General features: G+C 50.5%; 2 protein-coding genes and 1 long non-coding RNA gene across 6 annotated transcripts; 1 reads left to right on the top strand and 2 right to left on the bottom strand.

The window, feature by feature from the left end:
• Positions 1–388: 388 nt before the first annotated feature.
• PAQR7 (progestin and adipoQ receptor family member 7) lies at positions 389–6,136 on the bottom strand. Of its 2 annotated transcripts, none has more exons than XM_013296621.3 (3): positions 4,866–6,136; positions 2,521–2,750; positions 389–1,714 (listed from the first exon to the last, which is right to left on the bottom strand). In XM_013296621.3, exon 3 carries the CDS (start codon positions 1,673–1,675, stop codon positions 635–637), a length of 1,041 nt encoding a protein of 346 aa, XP_013152075.2. In that variant the 5' UTR covers positions 1,676–1,714; positions 2,521–2,750; positions 4,866–6,136; the 3' UTR covers positions 389–634. The 2 variants fall into 2 exon arrangements, with proteins under 2 accessions (XP_013152075.2, XP_027637864.2); XM_027782063.2 differs by having other exon boundaries at positions 2,521–2,637.
• Positions 6,137–6,209: 73 nt separating this feature from the next.
• STMN1 (stathmin 1) lies at positions 6,210–10,579 on the bottom strand. The gene is made up of 5 exons (XM_055799745.1): positions 10,496–10,579; positions 8,849–8,919; positions 8,040–8,212; positions 7,052–7,243; positions 6,210–6,700 (listed from the first exon to the last, which is right to left on the bottom strand). Exons 2-5 carry the CDS (start codon positions 8,859–8,861, stop codon positions 6,632–6,634), a joined length of 447 nt encoding a protein of 148 aa, XP_055655720.1. The 5' UTR covers positions 8,862–8,919; positions 10,496–10,579; the 3' UTR covers positions 6,210–6,631.
• On the top strand, positions 9,729–15,771 carry LOC129784080 (uncharacterized). 3 transcript variants are annotated; one of them, XR_008746482.1, is made up of 3 exons: positions 9,729–9,799; positions 14,738–14,953; positions 15,724–15,771. It is a non-coding gene; the product is annotated as an uncharacterized LOC129784080 (long non-coding RNA). The 3 variants fall into 3 exon arrangements; XR_008746480.1 differs by lacking the exons at positions 14,738–14,953; positions 15,724–15,771 and adding an exon at positions 13,803–14,300; XR_008746481.1 differs by lacking the exon at positions 9,729–9,799 and having other exon boundaries at positions 14,400–14,953.
• Positions 15,772–20,958: the final 5,187 nt, after the last annotated feature.

Below are 20,958 nucleotides of genomic sequence, written 5' to 3'. Positions count from 1 at the left end.
AGCCTCATCCAGTGCTGAGGGTGCTGTGGGCCCTGTCACTGCCCTGGGGCCACCAAACGACCCCCAGCCATGCTCCCCTGCTCTCTTGCTGCACTAAGGACAGTCTGTACCCCTCTCACACCCACACCCTTGCTGGGTAAGGGGCAGGGCCCTGTCACTGCGTGGTAGCTTGGTACAACTCCCTAGGCCACAAAAAAGGGGCCTGAAATAGTGTTAAACAAATTTGCTGCCCTCACTTGTGTTTTATACAAGCTCCCCTCAGCCTGTTCCCATGGGTTAGGTTCTGCCACTGCTAACAGGGCCCAGGTGACATCTCCTTACCTTTTGCTCTGAGGCCTGGTAGCTTCCAAGAACCTTGCCTAGCCCACCACAGTCAGGGTAACATGGCTGCAGCGCCGACCACATTTTATTGCAACTATTTATTCAGACATGCGAATTAAACCAGTGTACTATTTTTAAGAACAAGCTTGAACTAAAAAAGCAGCTCTTTCTCTCCCTATAGACTGCCAAGTAACAGTTTGCAAAGCGTTTCATTCCTCTTATTGAAGTTTGTGGCCAGGTTCATGCCAGCGTCGCCACAGCTGGCTGCAGATCAACCCCTGGGGTGAGCTCACCTGCTTCTCCTTCAGGGCTCTTACTCTTCTTTGAAGCTCAGCTTGTTCTTCACCTTCCGGGCCATGTAAGCAGCTGTGAGGACAGAGCAGATCACAGTGAAGAGGCACAGGGCAGAGAAGTTGTGCGCCAAATCACCCTGAAGAGTGGAATAGATGTGTCGCCTGGACTCATAGTCCAACACTACTGCCTCAATCTGTGCCAGCGTGCAGAGTACCAGGCACATGTGAAAAATCTGATGGCTCTGCCCAAAGAAGTGACATTTCCCTGGGAACCACTTCTCAGGGTAAGGGTGTGAGAAAAAAAAGGCACCAATCAGGAAAAACAGCACCTGGCATTTGTGATACAGAAGGGCCAGGTCAGCCTGCTCGGAGGGCGGCGCGGTGTAGATGCGGTGGACCACAGGGCTGATGTCCAGCATGTACGCCAGGCCAGAGGGCAGCTCCTGGCAGAGCCGGCTCAGAAGGTGCGTGGACTGGTGGTAGCGGAACTTGGCATAGCAGGAACCGGCACAGGACAGCCATGCTAACAGGATGGCCACTGGCATGTAAAACGATTTGATCTTCTCATGCCAGCTTGGCTCGATGGTGTAGTAGTAGTGCCCCAGAGCGCTGCCATACTGGTAAATGGCAACACCCACATAGTCCATGAAGAAGAAGCTGTAGTGCCAGAACTCAGATTTGGCCTGCAGAAGGTGAGCGAGGGTGCTGAACGTCAGGTAGGTGATGGATGCCACGATGATTATGAAGAGGGGCTGGGCATGCAGGTCCTGCTGAAAATCCACTCGCTGCGAGAGCTGCTGGAACCGCAGCAGCAGGATCAGCGCTGCCACCAGATGGGTCCAGACATTGATGGCCTCATTGTGCTGTTGGAAGAGTGTTGAGAAGTAATAGCGCCAGGTCTGCTGCACCGGCCGGTAGCCAGTGTGGATGTAGGGCTTCCAGAAGACCTTTGGCACCTCTGAACTGCTGACGGTGGAGGGAGAAGGGGGGGCCAGCAGCTGGGGGACCTGCCGCACATTAATGAAGAGGCGGCTAAGCTTTTCAGTGATGACCGTCGCCATGATGCAGCCAAACTCCAGGTCCCCACCACGCAAAACAACCTTTGGGATGGAAATAAAGTTTTGCTGCAGGATTTCACAGTGACTTTACTCAAAAAAAAAAACAACAACAAACCCAACCAAAATGCTTTGTTTGGTGTTTGCTTCCCCTAAAGATACGTAAATCATGCAGGACTGGAGAGTGGCCTCATTATAGCTGAAATAAAAGAATCACTAAAAACAGTAATAGGGAGGAGGCTGAAGGAAGATTTAAGAACCCCTGGAGTGCCCTGTGCTGCACAGGTGACAGTCTGGAGGAGTACAGAAGTAGAGGACACAAGTATGGGGTTAATTGACACAATAATTAACACACCAGGACGCATCAGTTCCTAGCTCACCCCTTCCCAGCAGTTTAGGAACTGCTAAACAAACTCCCCACTCCAAGACTGGGCCAGATTTTCCCCTTTGTAAACTGCTTGCAGTATCAGTCTTTACAAATGAGCCACGTTATTTACAAATAATGAGATGACCTGCTCTGCCTCAGGAGGAGTGCATTTGAGACCATAAATAACTATAACACCAGTAACAGAAGATGTAACTTCCATGTTCAGAGTTTTTACCATCTTTTTTCAGCTCCTGATTGTCAGTGCAGCTGTGCACACAGCACAGCTTGAGTGAGTTCATCCTGTTGCATCACTGAGGTCCAGCAGCATAATCTTTGTGAGCAGGCGTTTCCAGGTTTACATTTTTGAAGCTGCTGTCCTTACCAAGATAAAGGCAGCCTCGCTGGCTTGTTCTGCCTTTTCACGACAGCCTTAAAAACACATTGAACAGAACGTGCTCAAAATTAAATTTCCCCTCCTCCTTACCTGCTCTTGCTCAGACAAGTTGTGAACAGCCCAGCTCTCGTCCAGCTCCAGTGCCGATTTACACCTCAACTCCAGGCAAGCACAGTCATTTCACGGACAGCTCAGACAGGAAAAGCTCTTCAAAGTTTGGGAAGAGGAGGAGGAGGGGATGGAACTGTTTATTTTCAGTGTCTCTGTAATTTCCTCATCAAAATGGAGTAGATAGGTCTGTAACTCATGCCTGTCTGAACCTGAGGGGCACAGATGCAGATAAAACCAGACTGTTTGCTGCTCGGCTTTGCTCTCGAATGCTCTTTTCCTACCTCGCCTGGTTAAAGAAGCCCCACATCAAAAATAACTGGTCTGTCTCAGGGCAGCACCTCGAAGAGGGCAATCCTGACCCTCACGTGGCCTCCTAAACCCTCCTGTAACACTGCGACATGCACAGGCTGCCGGTGAAAAATTAACTTCATAAACCTCTTCCGGACTTGCAGCTACTGTGCTGAAGCAGAACAGCCTTGAGTCCTGCCAGGGAGATGAGAACAAAAAGCAGAACTTCCCGGGTGACCCTATTTTGACCAAAATTTGATAAGCAGGAAGAAAACACTGCCCTTCTACCGCCCAGAGAACTTGCCTGTGTGCCAGGGCTGCCGCTGCCCGCGAGGTGGTGGGGAAGGGGCTCAGCTCCAACCGCGTGTGACCCTGTCACGGCTGCTGAAAGCCAGATTCCTACGGGAAAGGCACCCCAGTTCTGCTCAGGGAGACGCTGTGACAAAAGCAGCGGGAAAAGCTGCGCTGTGAGCAGCCAAGCACGAGGCAGGAAAGGGAGCGGTGTTTACTTCAGAGCCTCCAAAACTAGCTGGAGCAGGAGTTAATTTGCAAAGCTCCTCCTAGCTACAAATGGAGCACATCCTGCGCAGCACTGGAAATCGTTAATCTGGCTTGTACTCCGAATCATAACCCCCACATACCCATGAGATGTCGAGAACGTTACCTCAAACACCTCTTATTTCTGACAGCCTCTCCTTTCTCAAGCAGCAGCCACCCATCTTGCTGAATTTTTCCTTAACGGCACAGACTCAGCCACCAGCAGCTCACACGCCAGTTGGCTCCAGTGCATACAGCTGCTGCTACCCTTCCACAGCACAAATAGTTTTCCATTATTAATATATATTGTACTGGTTTCCTCACAGCACAGGGTCACCAAGCCCCGTGCCCGGGCAGCCTCTCCATCCTCCTGGCAGCACCAGCCCTGCCAAACCCGCTTTGGGGGCAGCCAGGGACCGAGCCCCCCTCCCAAGAATTATTATTTTTTTCCCAGGAATTATTTTTCTGTACTTCAGAGCATGGGCACAGCTGGGGCGGGGGGGGGGGGGCGGGGTGTGGGTCTGGGTCGGTGGGGCTCTGGACCCTCTTTCCTCCCGTTACCCCCCTCCTGCCCCCCCCGTGGCACGGCACCTGCTGAACCGCCGCAGCTCCGCTCCCTGCCACATGCCAAGCCCCACCAGGCCCCCCCAGTGGCCACCCCCATGCTTCCGTAATTTGCTACCGCACAGGGGGCTGCCTGGCCTCAGAAATCCTGCTGTATTTTTACTTTTTTAAAGCCTGTTTACAGTCCAGCTTTCCCCACCAGAGACACTATTATTCCCGGTTTCCTTCCTAAGCCAGTCCCCCCCCACTTCTAGTATCATTCCTATCCTCTTACTATCTGCACCCCTCACCTCATTCCGCCCCCAGCAGCTTTCCGAGGAAGCAGACCAAGCTCAGACCCCAGGCACAAAGCACGAGTGAAGTGTAACACAGGCAGCCATGTAAAGCAGAACTAAGACGAGGGAACAGAAGGCCCCCGAGCGGAGAGCTGACAGCTTTGGCAAGTGAAAAACATTTAATGTCTCTTTGTGCTCTTAACACCATTTGGGGTTTGGCAGTGCCGTCATTCTCCTCCCCCATCCCTTGAAAAGATAGGAAGAAAACCCACACACAGTATTTGGGACACTTGGTCTTTTCTCAGCAGGCAAAGAAATACATTAAAATGAAAACCTGATTTTTTTTTTTTTGATTGCTAATTATGCCTGATCTTGTTTATGGGATCTGATCCAGCAATCACTTAAATCTCCATTAGGTAGCACTAGATGCTCAGCTTCTTGCATAAGCGTGTTCTGTAGCAGGTTCAGGCCTTCGTCTCAAAGTTCAGCCCTGTAGTCCCATCCTCCTCACCACCCCGGTGGATCCTGACCCACATCCCTGTGCTCCCAGCTTTCGCAATGTTGATACATGTGATTAAAACCCCCAAACCGGCACTATGCCCCCACTGCAGCTGGGCGGCAGCTCCCCCGCAGGTAGTTTGGTTTCTTGGTTTCTCTTACCTTAAGTTATGAAGTATCAGAACACTTGTGGAAATGCTTCATGGAAAGGGTCTGATCCCAGCCTTCCAGTGCACCCAGCCTGGCTTTATCTCACTGTTCCGCTTTCACTCAAAAGTGCAATGTCAGCTTTCGGTTAAGTACAATTCCAATGCAATCAAAAGTGGAAAGTGCGATCCATGAAAGCTTTTTAAACTGAGGTTCTTTCTTTAGCGAGCCCTAGTAGGCTGGTCAAGTGGTCCAGGACTCAATCACCCCCCCTCAAAAAAAAAAAAAAATAAATCCCCTACCAGCTTTTCCATCCTCAAAACTTGTTAAGTCTGTCACCTTGGCAGTGCCAGATGCTCCAGTGTGGAGTTAACCTGAAAACAAAGCCAGTGGCCAAGCCACAAGATCACAGACACAAACAGGACCTCACCGAGAGCAGTGCCACCGAGCATTTGACACTAGCAGAGCCGTGAAACCCAGGGCCTCCCTGCTCCGAGGGAATGCACTTACTGAAGCAGAGTACTTCGAGGTTATGTGGCTGCTCATGCCCACCAAGTGCAACCTTGTCTTTCTGCAGAGCTGCACAAATACCTGTGGACACCCTTACAGGAAGGGTTTGGGGTGCTGGTTTTGGTTGTTTGGTTTTTTTCTTTAAGGCACCTGTACAATACAGCAGCTTTGTACCCCATCCACCTAAAAAGTATCTTTCCTCAGAGCACAAGTACAGCTGTACCCACTTCTCACACTTCAGAGAAACCAAAGATGATATGCATCTTGTTTGGGCAGGAGTTAAGATCTTCACATTTGCCCTGTGGCTCAGTGTACTACCCCAACACACCTGCTGCAGACACCAGAATACAAACAACTCTTATCCGCAACAGCATTTTTCAATTCAGGGCTCAATCCCAGCACAAAACAGGTTTCTGACTTTTATGCTCTGGCACTGCAGGAAGCGGTACACAAGTCACCATTCAATAGCACAAGTCATCTTCTAGAAACCCTGGCCATAAGCAAAAAAAAAAAAAAAAAAAAAAAAAAAAGCAGCCTCAGATCAGTCATGTGGTAACAAGGACTTGTTTGTTGAAGTGTCAGCATCCAAAGGGAGGTGGTTCTGAACTCTTTTTAACAAAAAAAAACACGCAACAGCTGACAACTGCTGAGGTGTCAAAACAAAGCTCTGATTGTAAAATTAAGACAATGAGTGTGCTCTAGGGGAGAGGCAGTCATGCAGCATGCCCCTGGACGTGCAGAAAAGTGCTGCTGCAGACCTTTCCACCCAGCACTGGAGAAGGATGTCTGCTGCAGACCTCAGCCAACTGCTTTTGTTCCTTATGTCGTTTTCAGAAGTAATTCTCATGATAACAGCACTGTGCAGCTTTATTTAGTCACTCAGTTACAGCAGTATTTTAGCAGACTGGGACAGAGTCAGATTTTTGAAGTGTAACATATTCAGCATGGAACAGTATACTACGTATTCCTTTCACAAATGTCTTACAGAGCTGATACAGTACTAGCCATCAACCCAGTGGCAAGCACACTGGAGTAGAAAAGGATGCAACAAGAAGATAGCTACACTGGAAAGACAACACTTTAGAAAAAGTGAAACATGTAAGGTCTCCCCTCTAGCCCCCAAAGAAAGTGTACAGTTTGGATCTAATTTTACAGTTCTACATCAGTTTCTAAAAACTTAAAAAAAAAAACAAAAACAAAGATAAAACCACTGGCCAGTACAGTCTTTGGATATTTAGAGGAGGGGGAGAGAGTCAGTTTCCAGAATGAAGTCAGTCAGTTTCAGCCTCACCAGGGTCTTTGCCTTCTTTGTTCTTTCGGACCTCCTCAATATGCTTGTCCTGAAAGACAACAGCAGGGAAGCAGTTAGCTGCCCAGGTGCAGAAAGGCAGGGCTCGGGCGGCACAGCAAGCCCTGGCTTACAGCAGGAACCTGCAGGCGTGGGCTACAGGATGAAGGAAGACACTGCTCTAACTCCATCCATCCCCTCTCCCCCAAGAAGGGGATTTCTGCAAAGTCTTTTGCAGATTTATCATCTTGCAAGATCAGACCACCACTGAACGCCCAGGATGGCTGTCTATTCATAGCACCCCCCCTCACCTGGCCGTTTACTTGGCTTTATTTAACCAGTTTTCAAAGTAAGAAGCATGAATAAACCCTCTCCTAAAGGGAAACTGGGACTCTACACCCACCTTCTCCCTCAAGCGTTCCAGTTTAGCAGCCATTTGTGCCTCGCGGTTTTCTTTGTTAGCTTCCATTTTGTGGGTCAGCTTCTCCTCTGCCATTTTGCTGAAATTGTTGTTCTCTTCAATTGCTTTCTGAAGCACCTCTTTTTCATGCTCCCGCTTCTCAGCTAGCTGCTTCAAGACTTCTGCTTCATGAGACTAACAAAACAGAGGATGCACGCTTTGAACATAACACAGATGAGCTACCCAGACAACTACAGTCGAATTATTCACAACTCCCAAGAGACAAGATTTTCTATTTTACTGCAGAACAGCATAACTTTGTGATGCAGGACAGAGCTCTCTGGTGCTCCCACCACCCACATAACCCATATTTCAGTTACAAACTAACAGGAAAGTTCCATTTCTGTCATACTTGCAAGTCTTGTTAAATGAGATCTTTCTGGAAAAAAGAACATTGATATTTTTAACGTTAACATTGATAGGTCTTTTCTAGAAGATTCTTGCTTCTCAGAACGGTGAATCACTGTGATTCAGGTCACACAGGAGGCTGCACTTCAATTGGCAAGCCTCTGCAGAGTCAGGAGCTCCAAGACACATCTCAACAAGATCTTACATCAAGTCAGACAATGTCTTCACAAACCTTCTCATTAGATTCATCACTACATTTTCTAGGAGAAAACGAGTCTGTTATGATGCCAAAGCCAGGAAAGCCAGTTTCATCCTAAGAGCATCCCCTCTCGACAAAACACTTTCTCCCAATTTTTCAAGTCACCATTCAAGATCACCTTGGGAACAAAGCTATGGCCCTGCAGACCACAACAAAGGTTCATTAGAACCCCAGAGGTTCCAACAAATTTCAATTAATACTTCATTTACCGTAATACAAACGGCTAATCATTCAGCCCAAGCAACAAGAAAAAAAAAAGAAAAGACACTACACAACTTGCACAGACTACCTGAGCAGTGCTCACTTAAGCTGTTTCAAATTTACCTTGCGTCTCTCTTCTGCTGCTTCCAACTTCTTCTGAATCTCTTCCAAGGACACATCCTTCTTCTTTGGGGGAGAAAGAGGGAATTCTGGGACCGCTTCTTTTGAGCGAGGACTGAGTATCAGCTCAAATGCCTGCCCAGAGGCACGCTTTTCCAGTTCCTTCACTTGAATATCTAGGAAGGGGGGTGGGGGGTGGGGGGTGGGTGGGCAAAAACCAACAAACATGCAGTGTTTTAAGCCAGGAACTGGCTTAGGTAACTTGAACAATAGCCTTCAAAAAACATCAATGCCACAAAGCTCACTTAAGGAGACAGCATCTGAGCCGGTAGTTTTGTTGTAAGCAGCAGCACCACCATTCAAAAACATGGCAGGCAATTTTTGTGTGTAATTGTTCATCACTACTACATTACCCAAGCACCTGACATAGCTAGGAATAGAAACCAGTTTTCAAAGAAATATATGAGCCAGCGTTCTCTCTTCAAATACCTATGAACAGGCACGTCAGCCCTGCACGGCGTCAGTGATGAGAACTGGTGTGCTGGTCCAACTAAGATGTCTTGATGATAGTCAGTTCTGTTCACGGAGCAGATGGCATGCAGATGAGCTGAAGCCCATCTGCTAACAGCCTCGTCTGAGAGGGCCTTTGGTATGTTTTCACAAGCACCCAGTTTTAACAGCTTCTCCAAAACAGCCTAGAGATAGCATGGTGATGACAGTTTACTATATTAGACTTTAAGTTATTCGTGAGGAAATTAAAGAGGAAAAAACCCCAAACCACACAGGACCATTTAGTACATCATACAACATACCAGAAGTAGCCATGACCAAGAAAATATGACTCCAGAAGCCAACTCTGGGAGAACTTCAATCAGCTGGATTCCTAGATAACAAAGAAACATGCCTTTGAACAGTAAGCACATTAATTTCCTTTCTTTTAACTCCTAATAAAAACTGCTATGCATAATTAGACCTGCTGAACAAAAAGACAGTCAGGCAGGTTCCTGCAGTCAGTAATTCTGGTCAGTCTGCAGGGCTGACGCTGGTGTACGCTGCTAGGAACATTGGAGAGGTTGTCCATCATTGGTGTTGCAGGATCTGTGCGCACGACTCATAGTTGGGCATTTTCAGTCCCTGTTTTACTCCACCATAATTAAGATACATGAACAAAGACTCCCATTTTACCATTAAATTAGCAGCATACGGATATTTCACTGATATTGCGCATAGCAGCTGTAGCTCTCTGAATTAAAATAGAGCACACAACAGCCAGGACTCCAGCTGCTACCAAAGATTTAAATTTTGTGCGCATCGAACTCATTTAAAAATTGCGTTTTATTTATGCAGCCGATGCCAGGTGCTGCACATCACGGCAGACAGGGAGCACACACACTGCGCTGCGTCCCTCATCAATAAGGGCGTAATATTAAAAAAAAAAAGCACAAAGCGGTGTGAAAAGCCCAAAAGGAGGATTTTTATTTTTTTCCGCCCCCATGTTTTAAGCCGACAGTAAAGCGGGGGGCCCGGTGGGTGCGCTGTCTCGGACGGGCGGCGCTGGGACCGCGCACCCCACCCGGCCGCTGGCGGTCCCGCCCCCTTTTCACCGCCAACCAATAGGCGCCGAGGCCGCGGCGCGGCCGGGCGGAGACCCCACCCCCTCCCCGCCCGCGCCCTCCCAACCGCACCGAATTCAAACCGCCGGGGAGAGCGGGCGCGCGCGCGCCCGCCCGCGCGGGGGGCTCGAGGGAGGGCGGAGCCAAACGGTAACATCCGGGCACCTGCCGCCCCCCGCCGCTACGGGGAAGGGGAGGGATGGGGGGGGGGCTGTGTGGGTTGGGGGGGGACACAGGGACGGGGACCCTCGCCCCACCACCGCCAAGCGGGGCTCTGCCGCGAGTCCTCGCGTTCGATGGCACCAGGGAGCGGCCGCCCGGGCGCCGCCCCTTCCCCACTAACAATGGCGGGGTCCTGTCAGCGAGGGGAGGGGGCGCCGCTGCCGCGGGTAGGGCGTCGCCCCTCGCAGAGCGTCGCCCCTTCCCTGGACAATAGACACCCCCTTCCCCAGCGGGACAGGGGCAGGGGGGCAGCTGGGGGCGCCCCCCCCATTGTCTCCCTTCCCTTTGTCACCGCAGCGCCCGAAAAGCGGGCGGGCAGGCGACGCCCGCCAGGCGAAGGGACAAAAGAGGCAGGCGCGGAGCCCCCTCCCCAAGCACCCGCGGAGCCCCCCCGCGGTCCCCCACGCCTTGCCACCCACCCTGAGCCCCCCTCCGCTGCGCCACCGCCACCACCCCCACGGAACACCGGACCTCCGTGAACCCACCACCCCCCGACCACCACCTTATCTAAACCCGACGGGGGGGCCGCCGCCGCCGCCGCCACCACGCACAGCGATCCCCCGGGCGGGCCGGGGCCCCGCACGCCGCCCCCAGGCAGGGGCAGCCCCGCCGCCGCGCACCCACCTGCCCGCGCCGCCGCTCCGGCCCCACTCCGCTCCCGCCCGCCCCGCCGCGCACAAAAGCGCCAAACAATGGCACGTGACCCGCCCCGCCCCGCCCCCATTGGCCGAGCGCGCCGGCACGTGCCGCCCGCCGCGGGGGGGGAGGGGGGAGGGCGAGGCGAGGGGTGGGCGCCCCCCCCCTTCCCTCCCCAGACCCCCCACACCCGCTGCATGCCGGGATACGTAGTCCGCCAGCGGCGGGCGGGGGCGGTGCGGGGCGGTGACCCCCGCGGCCCGGTGCGAGCCCGTCGCGGGGTGCGGGACCTTGTCGTGACGCCTCGTGCCCCCGCGGGCCGGCCCCCGGCCCCGCGACCCCCGCGCCGCTGCCACTGCCCCGGGCCGCAGCGTGGCGGGACTCCCTTTGTCTCCCACCGTGGCAGGGGGGAAGCGCGGGCCCGGTAAGGCCCCGCTGTCAGGGTCACAGGCCACATCAGGGGTGTTGGGCAGCAGTGGGGCCGTGATCGGGGGCTCACCTCGGGGCTGGCCTCTGACCTCAGGGCCACAGTCACCTCGGGGCCACAGTCACCTCAGGGCCATAGCCGCTTACCTTGAGACCATGGTTGCCACAGGGACACAGTCACCTCAGGGCCATGGGTACTCTACCTCAAGACCACAGTCACCCCAGGACCACAGCCATCTCAGGGCATGGCCACCTCAGGGCCACGGTCACCTCAGGGCCATGGCCATCTCAGGGCATGGCCACGTCAGAGCCACAGTCACCTCAGGGCCATAGTCACCTCAGGACCATGGCCATCTCAGGGCATGGCCACGTCAGAGCCACGGTCACCTCAGGGCCATAGTCACCTCAGGACCATGGCCATCTCAGGGCATGGCCACTTCAGTGCCATGGTCACCTCAGGGCCATGAACACTCTACTTCGAGACCATGGTCACCTCAGAACCATAGCCATCTCAGGACCATGGTCACTTCAGAGCTACGGTTACCCCAGGGCCATGGCCACTTACCTTGAGATCACAGTCACCTCAGAGCCTTAGTCATCTTAGGGCCACAGTTACCTCAGGGCCATGGCCACTCCACCTCAGGGCCCTTGGTCATCTCAGGGCCACAGCCACCTACCTCAGAGCTTTCGGTGACCTCGGGACTACAGTCACCTCATGGCCATGGCCACTTACCTCGGGGCCATGGTCACCTCATGGCCCTTTATCACCTCAAGACCATGATCATCTCAGGGCCATGGTTACCTCAGGGTCATCACCACTTACCTCGGGGCCACGGTCACCTCTGGGCCACGGTCACCTGCCTGAGGGCATAGTCACCTCAGGGCCAGTCAGTTATCTGAGGGCCACAATAACCTCAGGGCTCTTGATCATCATCAAGATGACCACCATGTTCCTTTGGTCACCTCAGGGTCACAGCCACCACAGGCCAACCCCACAGAGGATCTATGGGTCTGACAATGCCTTGGCCCCACAGCCCCTGCAGGCAGTGTGTTTTGGGGTACAACCACATGGCCACCCTCTCCTTTGGGGTGACACCAGCAAGTCAAAAGCATGTCTAGAAAAGCCATCGTTCATGCAGATTCCACAGCCTGTGGGTAATGGCTCGCAAACGTGCTTTAGATGAACTGGCTGCGTTTGCGAATCTTCCATACAAATGCCTTTGTGCCACTCCCGTGGTGGTTCCCATCCCACCATCACTCGAGTCGCACCAAGAGTTGAGAGGCACAAAAGGCAGAGGGATGAAGGATGGCACAAATCTTCTGCCACAACGCAAGCCCAGCCCAGCAGCCTCCATACCCTAAACATCAAAGAAAGGACTTTTCTGAGGGGACTCACCCTTGTTGTGCACACTCCTAAAACCAAGGATTTTGCACCAAAAAAAAAAAGAAAATAAATCCTACCTTGAGGAAGGTTAATATTGTGACAGAAATGCATAAAGCATTCAAAACAGAGATTATTTTAAACACTTGCCCTGTTTTTTGCTGATCTGACGTCTATTTCCATGGAAACCACATCCAGCCGCCGAGCTGCTCGAACTGGGAGAGGTTTCTGCCGGAGTGGCTCGCCGGGCATGGGAAGAGCCATTTTCCAGCAGCATGGTAGAAGGTTTTTGTGGAACTGAAGGGATTTCACATTCAAAATGCTGTGGCTGCTTGGCCCTTCAGGATCACGCCTGGTACATTCAGGAGGTTCCTGGCTCAGTACCACCGGTACACGCGTAGATACCACACGCAACATGCATGTTTTTAAACGAAACATCTTGAGTGCTTGGATTAAATAGCATCAAATGTTGCTGGAAGACAAAGCAGCCAAAAGACCATGCCATCAGCCTGTGTTTCACTTTATCATTTATTAATTATCATCCGTGCAGCTCAACAGCGTGTTGGATGCTTTAATATTAATGCATTTTAGTAAAATCAATGAGCTTATCCTGGGATGATCTCAGGATTTCCCAGAGGAAACAAGGCTTCCTGGGCTCAGGGCTTTTTGTTTGGTACCTGTGTGACTGCCTTTAGTCAATCCTCACACCCTGGAGAGATGATGATGAAATATCATTTAGTGCTTTTGAAGAAGGGATGTGCAGGCTGAGATAAAGCTACGAGTCATGCAGGGTCTGTTCTCAGCACTTTCCATCTTATTTCCTGGGCTTCTTACGGTTGGGGGTGGGGGGAGGGAGGAGGAAAAGAAAAAAAAAAAAGAGGAAGAAAAAATTAAAAAAAAAAAAAAAAAGACCTGAATGTAACGTACCTTCCTTTGCAGCAGATTGGCTTTAAAGCCAAAAACATTTATTTCAGATAAGCACTCTCTTAGCTAAGAGGCAACATGGTTTATGGATGGGAGGCACTGAGCTGGGAAACAGATTCGGGATTTGTTTTCAGCTCTGGCATTTTACATGCCGTGTCACTTAGGCTGAGGCTCTTCAGCAACCCCTTTATAACACCTGCCACAACTGTTTTCAATTTAAACCAAAATCTTTGGGTATTATTGTGATACAAAGAGAAGTAACAGCTCCTAGCAGCTGGAAGGGCATGGAGACGATCTCATTTTTGGCTTCATTGCAAGAGCGGTTTTATTTTTGGAACATTTCATAAAACCCGTTTGTTTATGTGGCATTTATTTTTGTCTGATCTCAAGAATAATGGAGTATATGAAAAGCTTTTATTTAATTTGCATTTGATTTGTGTTTATTGACACATTTACTGTGATTCTAAACAGACTCTTCTCATTGAGCCTAGCAGCCTGTGGCTGTGGTGGGTTTTTTCTACTGGATTCCTTATCACCAACAAAAGCTTTTTGCTGTAATTCCAGTTTTTCCAAAAAAGAAGCAAGCAGCAGCATGAGAAATTTCCTCCAACGTGTCACTACTGAGCCCCAAAACAGCGTTTGAGAAGGAAGACACCGTTTCAAGCCCAAATCTAACCCTCTCAGCCAGATGAATTTGTGCATCCTGAGGAAAATAAAGGACCACAGCACAACCTGCAGAAGGTATTCCCAGAGTAGGAAGGGACAAAGGCTCCATAAATTGCAAATATGACCCATTCTCAGGGTCGGTGGCTATCATGCACCTGGAGCTGGTGATAACTGCACCCGCTTAAAATCCTTCCCCTTGTGCAACTCGCAGCCACAGCTGTAACTGCCCACCGGTCGCTCAAGGCAGGCTCGTCCTCAGCACAGGCAGAACACAAGGCTTTGGTCCAACACGCTCAGCTCTCCGTGAAACATAAGTCAAGGTCTCACTCCCTGTACGTATGAATTTAGGATGTGACGTGATCAGATTTAGCATAAAGATTAAAGCGTCTCCTCTGATGTGTTTATCAAAATATCCCACAAAGAGACTGACATAATTAGGTGACAACTCAGCCCACGGCAGCTCTTTTAACTTGCAAAAATATTTAATCTTGAGTATTAAATTGCCACCCTCAAGCACTGGTGGTGGATGGACTGACAGCTTATTTGTGAATCAGGGAATGTTTTGAAGCACCTTGGTAAGTAATATTAGCAAGTATTTGCTAAGACTGGTGACAGTCACTGCATTAGCAAAGTTCATTTTAAAACTAGAAATTCAATATACTATTTGACCTGAGTCAATCAGTGTAAGCGATTTAATAAATAACCCGCTGGAGGAGATAGTAATTTAAAAGAAACTTGTTCTCAGGGGTAGAAAGAAGGGCTACAAGACTTCTTTCTATCCATGTTTTTCAGTCTCTGTATTAACCTTCAGCAAATGTTTCTCCACACTGCAGCTTACCCGTCTTCACTCGGGCTGTACTGACGTGCTGCTGCCCAACAAAGGTGTCGAAATGAAAATTAGTGGCTGCAAAAGTCTCACTGATCTTCAGATAAGAGTATATTTAATCCAAATGCAGCCAAGGATTCAGCAGAACTGAAGAATAAAACAAGATTTTTAGGGAGCATCTCCCTCACAATGAAAGCTCTTCCATGGGCAAGAAATGTTTAAGGTAATTGATATTTGTTTACTGGAGGTGTTTAGGCTGATACTATATTTATGCTGAAAAACACCATTAAGAAAATGTTCCCTTAGGAACAAATTTGCACTTGCCAATGTGCTGTTGGAAATGATTTTTTCAAATCAAACAGGGTGCCTGGCTTCCATTGTTAGTTTGGTTTTTGAGAAATTCCCTCAAACTCATCTAATTCCTCCATAAAACGAGACAAGTAAAAGCACTCACCACAGATGGCGATTGCGCCTGCAGCAAGAGGGATGAAAATATCATTTAATTGCTTTGATATTGGGGCAATATAACCCTGAAATGTCATACTCCCCTCTTCAAATGCAGTTATAGGACTGTACTGCATCAGATCCAAATACCGTGGTGATGAGGGCTGACAAAGCTCTGGAATAGAAAAACAATGTAAGCTTCTAATGAACTAAAGACAAAGGCCCCACAAGCACTCTGCTGTCCTTGTGAAAAATTCTCCAACACACTGAAATGGTGACAGACCCCAAAGTGATGGCAGCGGCTGCGGGAGCCACACGTGAGCATCTTCACCCTGGCTGCAGCCAGGCTGCTGGAGGGGATCTGGTCTTTCTCCTAACAGTGAGGTGTGTCTTTGATCCAGCCTGGACAAAGGAATAGCAGAATTCCCTTCCCAGCCTGCTGGTAGATCTTCTGGCATGTTTTTCATCCTTTGTTTCCTAAGAAAATAAGTTTTTCACATGATCAAACTTCTTCCATATCTCTGACTAGTCTTCTCTCCCTGCTTTTAGCTTTGTGAGCCAGCCTCTGCCCCTCCAATAAATATGGATAAGAGCTCAGTGACATGAATTCCACAAGTTTCTTGAAAACAGATGGCGGGGGAGAGGCAAGAGTGAGGAAAAGGCTTCAGCACAAGCCCAACTATTATTAGAGACCAGAGACTTCACACCAGGGAGAGCTACCACGGCCGCTCCCAAGGGAGGGTACAGTTTCAGAGCTGATTGTTTTCTTCACGGCACCAGCGGATCCTCCATGTGCAGTTGTGCTCTCCTGGCAGCTACCTGCCACATACAAGGATGGATCTGTGGGGATGCTGGCTCCCACCTCCACTACATCCAGAACCACGCAGTGAAGCTGGCCTGGAGGTCTCCTCACATTGCTTCCCCCCCTCCTTGCTCCCATAGCTCCCAACCAAGCCGGGAGCCTCAACCCATTTCTCTGCATCCTCGCTGCTTCTCCCTTTCTGCTCCCAACCAGACTTCACAAATTTGCATTTCCCATATGGAGCACCCAGAGCTTTGCTATTCAAGGAAGCCCATAAACAACTTGCTGCCGAGGGTTCAAAAATAACTGTGCTGCACAGAGCTGCATCACTCAGCGATAGCAAGTGGTGGGGTAGAAACATGAAGGGATGGGGGGGGGGCGGGTGTGAGCCAACAGGAGATGCACTAATTAGATTTCTAAAGTGTCAGTCAGCCATTTCAGCTGGGATAGAGCAAAGGAGACAGTGTGATTTTGACAACCACATGGAATAGCAATGCATCGGGAAGCCATAAAATATTCAACAGCCATAGAAGATTCCAGTAAAGACATTTGCTTTGGCTCTTTGAAAATGAAGTGGAGGTTAAGAAAAGCTGGGTATAGCACTAATTATTCCCCAGTTCCTAATTAGTTCCTTGAATTTAAAATATGGGTTCAGCTCTACCAGCAGCTCAGCAAGCCTATTGTGCTATTAATACTTCCCTGGCGTGATATAGTTAAAAATACTCCCACCCTTTCAAGACAAAATGTAGCTTGGAAGTGTCATGATGGGAGGAGTTCAGGGATGGAAATCCTCTTAAAGGAATATGACTTCCCCAATGTCAAATAAACAATATGAATGAGCTTGTAACAGCCCCCAGACTGAGCCTGTTCCCACTAAGAGCAAATTTGAAAATAATGCTCAATGCAGAGCTCTCAGGCCACTTGCTACCAAAGCTGTTTCACTGACAAAATTGGTACGCAGCCAGATGGTAACAGGTTTTACTGATTTTTCAGAGAGATCTGCTGCCTGGGGAGCAGGTGGGTTTGCAATTCTCAAGTGCCTGGCTTCCTTCAGACAGACAGCGCAAGGTCAAATTCTGATCGAAAGGCAGGGTCCTGACACGCACCCCCCTCTTTGCCTCCAGCCCCACACTCGGATAACGCCGGAGATCCTGACCTTATTAGCCACAGCTAATTTTTCCGTGGCAGTATCTATAGGTGCTGTTTCTGGATGAGATCTGACAGACGCCATGGGCAGAATAAAACATACTTCTTCCCACAGGATTTATGAACCAAGGAAACAGGTTGGTTGTGTTGGTTTTTTTTATGGCACCTTTTGACTTCAGTCCGATGAGAAGGTCTAGGTCTATGCTTTCACACTTTAGCTCCTCTCAGGATAATAAGCAGTTCCCCTCCCATCTCCACCAACAATTCTGCATCAAAATGGGTTAATTCCCGCTCCATCCCGCTGGCTCTTCACCCACTGCCTGTAATCGCTCAGCAGTACCAGCACGGAAACAATACCTGCACTTAACATTTGCTCAGTGCTGTTTGATCCCTTTTCCCTTACTAATTTGAGTTCATAATAGATCAATATATATATTAAAAGAAAAAAGACCAGACGCATCCACTGCAGCTGTGAGAAGGGGCAAACAAAGCCAGCCTTTCTGGACGAAAAACACATCTCTGTCTTTTATGCAATAAACCAGCAAACTGCTGCCGTACGCTAAAATCAATACCCAGAGAGACACCCTTATGTTGCGATTGCCAATGTAAGTGCTTTATTTTAATAAAAAAAACCCCAACAAAACCACACACAAAAAATCCCAATCCAGGCCTTGTGTGATGGATGTCATTAAAAAACCACTATTGATGTGAGGAAACGAAGGCATCCTGAGGCTGGTGTGTTGGGGGGGGGGCACGGTGCTGCCATGTCACCCGGGGAGGGGTGCTGACAGTCTCAGCACCTCCCTGCACCCCGCTCCAGGCTGGAAGGCGTAAGCCAAAGGGTTAAAAAGGAGGATGGGACATTTGGGGTCCCCGCCTCGCCCAGCCCCCACCTGCTCTCCCCCAGCACCACTCTGGGGGCTGGGGCTGAGCTCAGCTTGTCCTTCCTAAAATGGGGGAAATCTGGATAGTGACCAAAACCGATCCCTCCAATCTGTTTCAGGGGCTTTTTTTGGAATAGCCTAGAACTAGAGAGACCTCACACAGCCCCTTCTTCTCCAGCACCTCCGTTTCCCTTCTCAATCCTTTCTTCCTGTTTATTCAGGAATCATCTCTAGGGTCAGCAAGAGACCACTCCAGCCTGAAACGGGGCTTCTGCTGCAGAGTGAAAACTGTCAAAAAACCAGTTGTGCCCTCAAAATACCCTTGATGGCTGGCAGAATGGAACCTTCCTGGCCCACAGCATTAAATTTTGAAGGCCACGGAACTCAGCAAGCATCATGCCTGCTGTCCAGCCCTGTGGCATTGCACCTTGAAGCTGGGAAGCACGTGCCCTGCACTGGATCCCAAGGGTCTGCCCATCCAGAAGAGCCCTGGTCCTGCCCTGTAACCCAGCATGGGAGGAACTGGTGCTTGGGAAGATGACAAAATTGAGCTGATGCTCAGGGCTGCGAGCATCCGGGGTTTTCAGTGCAAGGCAGCCTGGAAACTGATGCACTAGATGGTAACAATTTGCTTCAGGGATGAAGAAACTTAATTTTTCTTCAGAACTTCACCCAGCGCAAAGTTTTGATTTGCCAAATAGAAAAATCGATATAAAACCAAGCATATACTCACCAATCAAAGGAATCTAGGGAACTCTGCCCGAGAGGGTGCTGCCCAGGTTTGGCTTGGGAGCAGGGTCAGCTCTGCACCTGCATCCGCGCTGGTCTTCGGGGTCAGGATCGCAGCCCACAGCTGGACACCGAGCTCCTCTACCAGAGCTCGTGTGGTTCTCACTGGGCTCAGCTTGCACGGCCGTGGACCTTCCTCAGCTGTTGTGAATCCAGGCCTTTACTATTTTCCCTAAAAATACAAGAAAAAGGGAAAAAAACCCACCCCATGACAGCTTGACGGTAATTACAAGGAGGTTTTAACACATGTCTCAATCTGCATTAATTAAATCAACAGGGAAGCTTCAATTGAGTAAATGAGGTTTTTTTCTGAGCAGCAGCAAATGCTGAGGCTGGTAACTCCAGTTTGCTGCATGCATGTGCAGTGGGATGGGGAGGGATCTGCCGGCTGGAAGGGGCTTCCCAGGAGGGAGGGAGCCGCAGGCAGGATGAGCTGGGGGTGGGGAGGATGAGAAGGCTCTCAGCCCTAAGAGACGAAGAGCTTGGAGCCAGGTCTGTGCCGACAGTCGGATTTCAGCCCCAAGCCCTGAGAGCAGAGAGCTTTGAAGCTGAAGCCTGTCGGAGAGCGGAGGTTGCTCTGTGGAGATAAGCCGTGGGGAAGAGGAATGCGTCCATTCATACCCCAGCCATGCTGCAAGCACAGCTGTGAGGGGAATATCAATGGGCAGGAGTGGCTTGTTTGGGTTTTTTATTTATTTATTTCAAAAGCCACTGTTTTGAATATTGAGGCAGATCAGACACATCGAAATGCTTGACTGCAAGGGAACTCTTCCCAACACACAGCCCTCCAGGGCAGGGGTGGGCTGCCAACCGGCAAGCAAGGCAGGTGCCCCCGCTACCGACCCTGCTCATGTAACAGTGCTGGTGTTCCCTTCCCACGTCCCCGAGAAGCAAAATCTCTCTGTGAATAAAACACGGGGGATTTATGGATATAAAACCCGGCTAGCTCACATTCAAACCCCAACCTGTGAGTTGTAACAATGCAGCAACCACGAGCTGGTGCCGGTGGGCTGCTGTGGCAGATTGCACACCCGGCTAACCCTGAACTCCTGCTTTTTGCCAGAAAACTTTTCAGCGCGGCACAGGCAAGCCTGGAGCAGCCCGGGCCACCCCAAAGACTGGCCGGCTGGCCCCTCTGGTTGCTGGCCCGGGAGGGTGACAAGGAATGATGCTCTGTCGCTGCCCACAGCTGGCCTGGGAAATGCTGGCTCTGGCAGAGCGGTCCCAACCCCCTTTCTTTCCAACTTCTCAGGCCCAGCAAAGCAATCCAAGCAAGCTGGGACGTGGGGAAAACACCTTCCTCATGTGCTACGCCGGGGATTTGTGCCACATCTTTCACACACGCTGCCTCCAGCCTCAAGGCTGGAGCGTGTCATGGGGACCTGGAGGAAAGTGCTGCTTGCAAGGGAGGGGAGCCTGGCTGAAGAGATAGCTCCGGGCTGGATTTTAAAGCAGATGCAGCAAGTCAGCGGAGTAGGAAAATGCTTGGAAAGTGCTCCTGCACCACCACATCCCACAGAGAGCAGAGAGGGGCCAATGCAGCAGAAGAAAGAGGGTGTCTGCCCTGCCCAAGTGACCCCGGGGCTTTTTGGAACTCTCCTCTCTCTTCTGGTGGGGTTTTCGTCCGAAGGCACAAAGACAATTGGAAATGTGGTCCCAGGTGCAGAGGCTGGCTCTGGAGTGGGGAGCAAAGGAATGCAGGACCAGGCAGAAGGACATCTGTCCGCTTCCCCACTCCCCCAGACCCATGGGCACTGAGATGGGAATAAGTAGCTTTCTGTGAACCAAAGGGTTAATGAATGTCAGAGTCACCCTCTGAGCACAGCTGGTTTCTGCCACCCCTGTCCATAAAGCCTTTACATCTTTACGTAAGAGTCTTGCAGAATTTATAGCCTGCCTCAGCTATGCCGTGCTGGAGCCATGACCAGGCTGCTCCCCTCTAGCTGCCAGCGCAGATCCTTGGCCGTGCTAATTCAGGGAGGAAAATGAGATTTGATTTCTGCACCAGTCACTGTCTCTCACTGTTAAAGCGGGACCTGACAGGCTCTGTTCATTCCCCCCCGGCTCACCCACACAATTCATCGACCTTGAACATTCCCCACCCATCTCAGCATCCCAGCAGAGCGGTCCTGAAGCTCCCTGGGTTGTCACACCCCGGCTTGC

The sequence above is a fragment of the Falco peregrinus genome, chromosome 3 (assembly GCF_023634155.1).
Source record: "Falco peregrinus isolate bFalPer1 chromosome 3, bFalPer1.pri, whole genome shotgun sequence".
NCBI classification, from domain to species: Eukaryota; Metazoa; Chordata; class Aves; order Falconiformes; family Falconidae; genus Falco; species Falco peregrinus.
This window is presented reverse-complemented; position numbering and strand designations above follow the sequence as displayed.

Bases quoted from the DNA above. Each gene is read 5' to 3' on its own strand.
- PAQR7 (XM_013296621.3), bottom strand. From the start codon at position 1,675: ATGGCGACGGTCATCACTGAAAAGCTTAGCCGCCTCTTCATTAATGTG.
- STMN1 (XM_055799745.1), bottom strand. The intron at 7,244-8,039 runs GTAAATTTGAAA...CTGTTTTGTTAG, and splicing joins CAGCAGAAGAGAGACGCAAG to TCTCATGAAGCAGAAGTCTT. The intron at 6,701-7,051 runs GTGGGTGTAGAG...GTTGTCTTTCAG, and splicing joins TGGAACGCTTGAGGGAGAAG to GACAAGCATATTGAGGAGGT.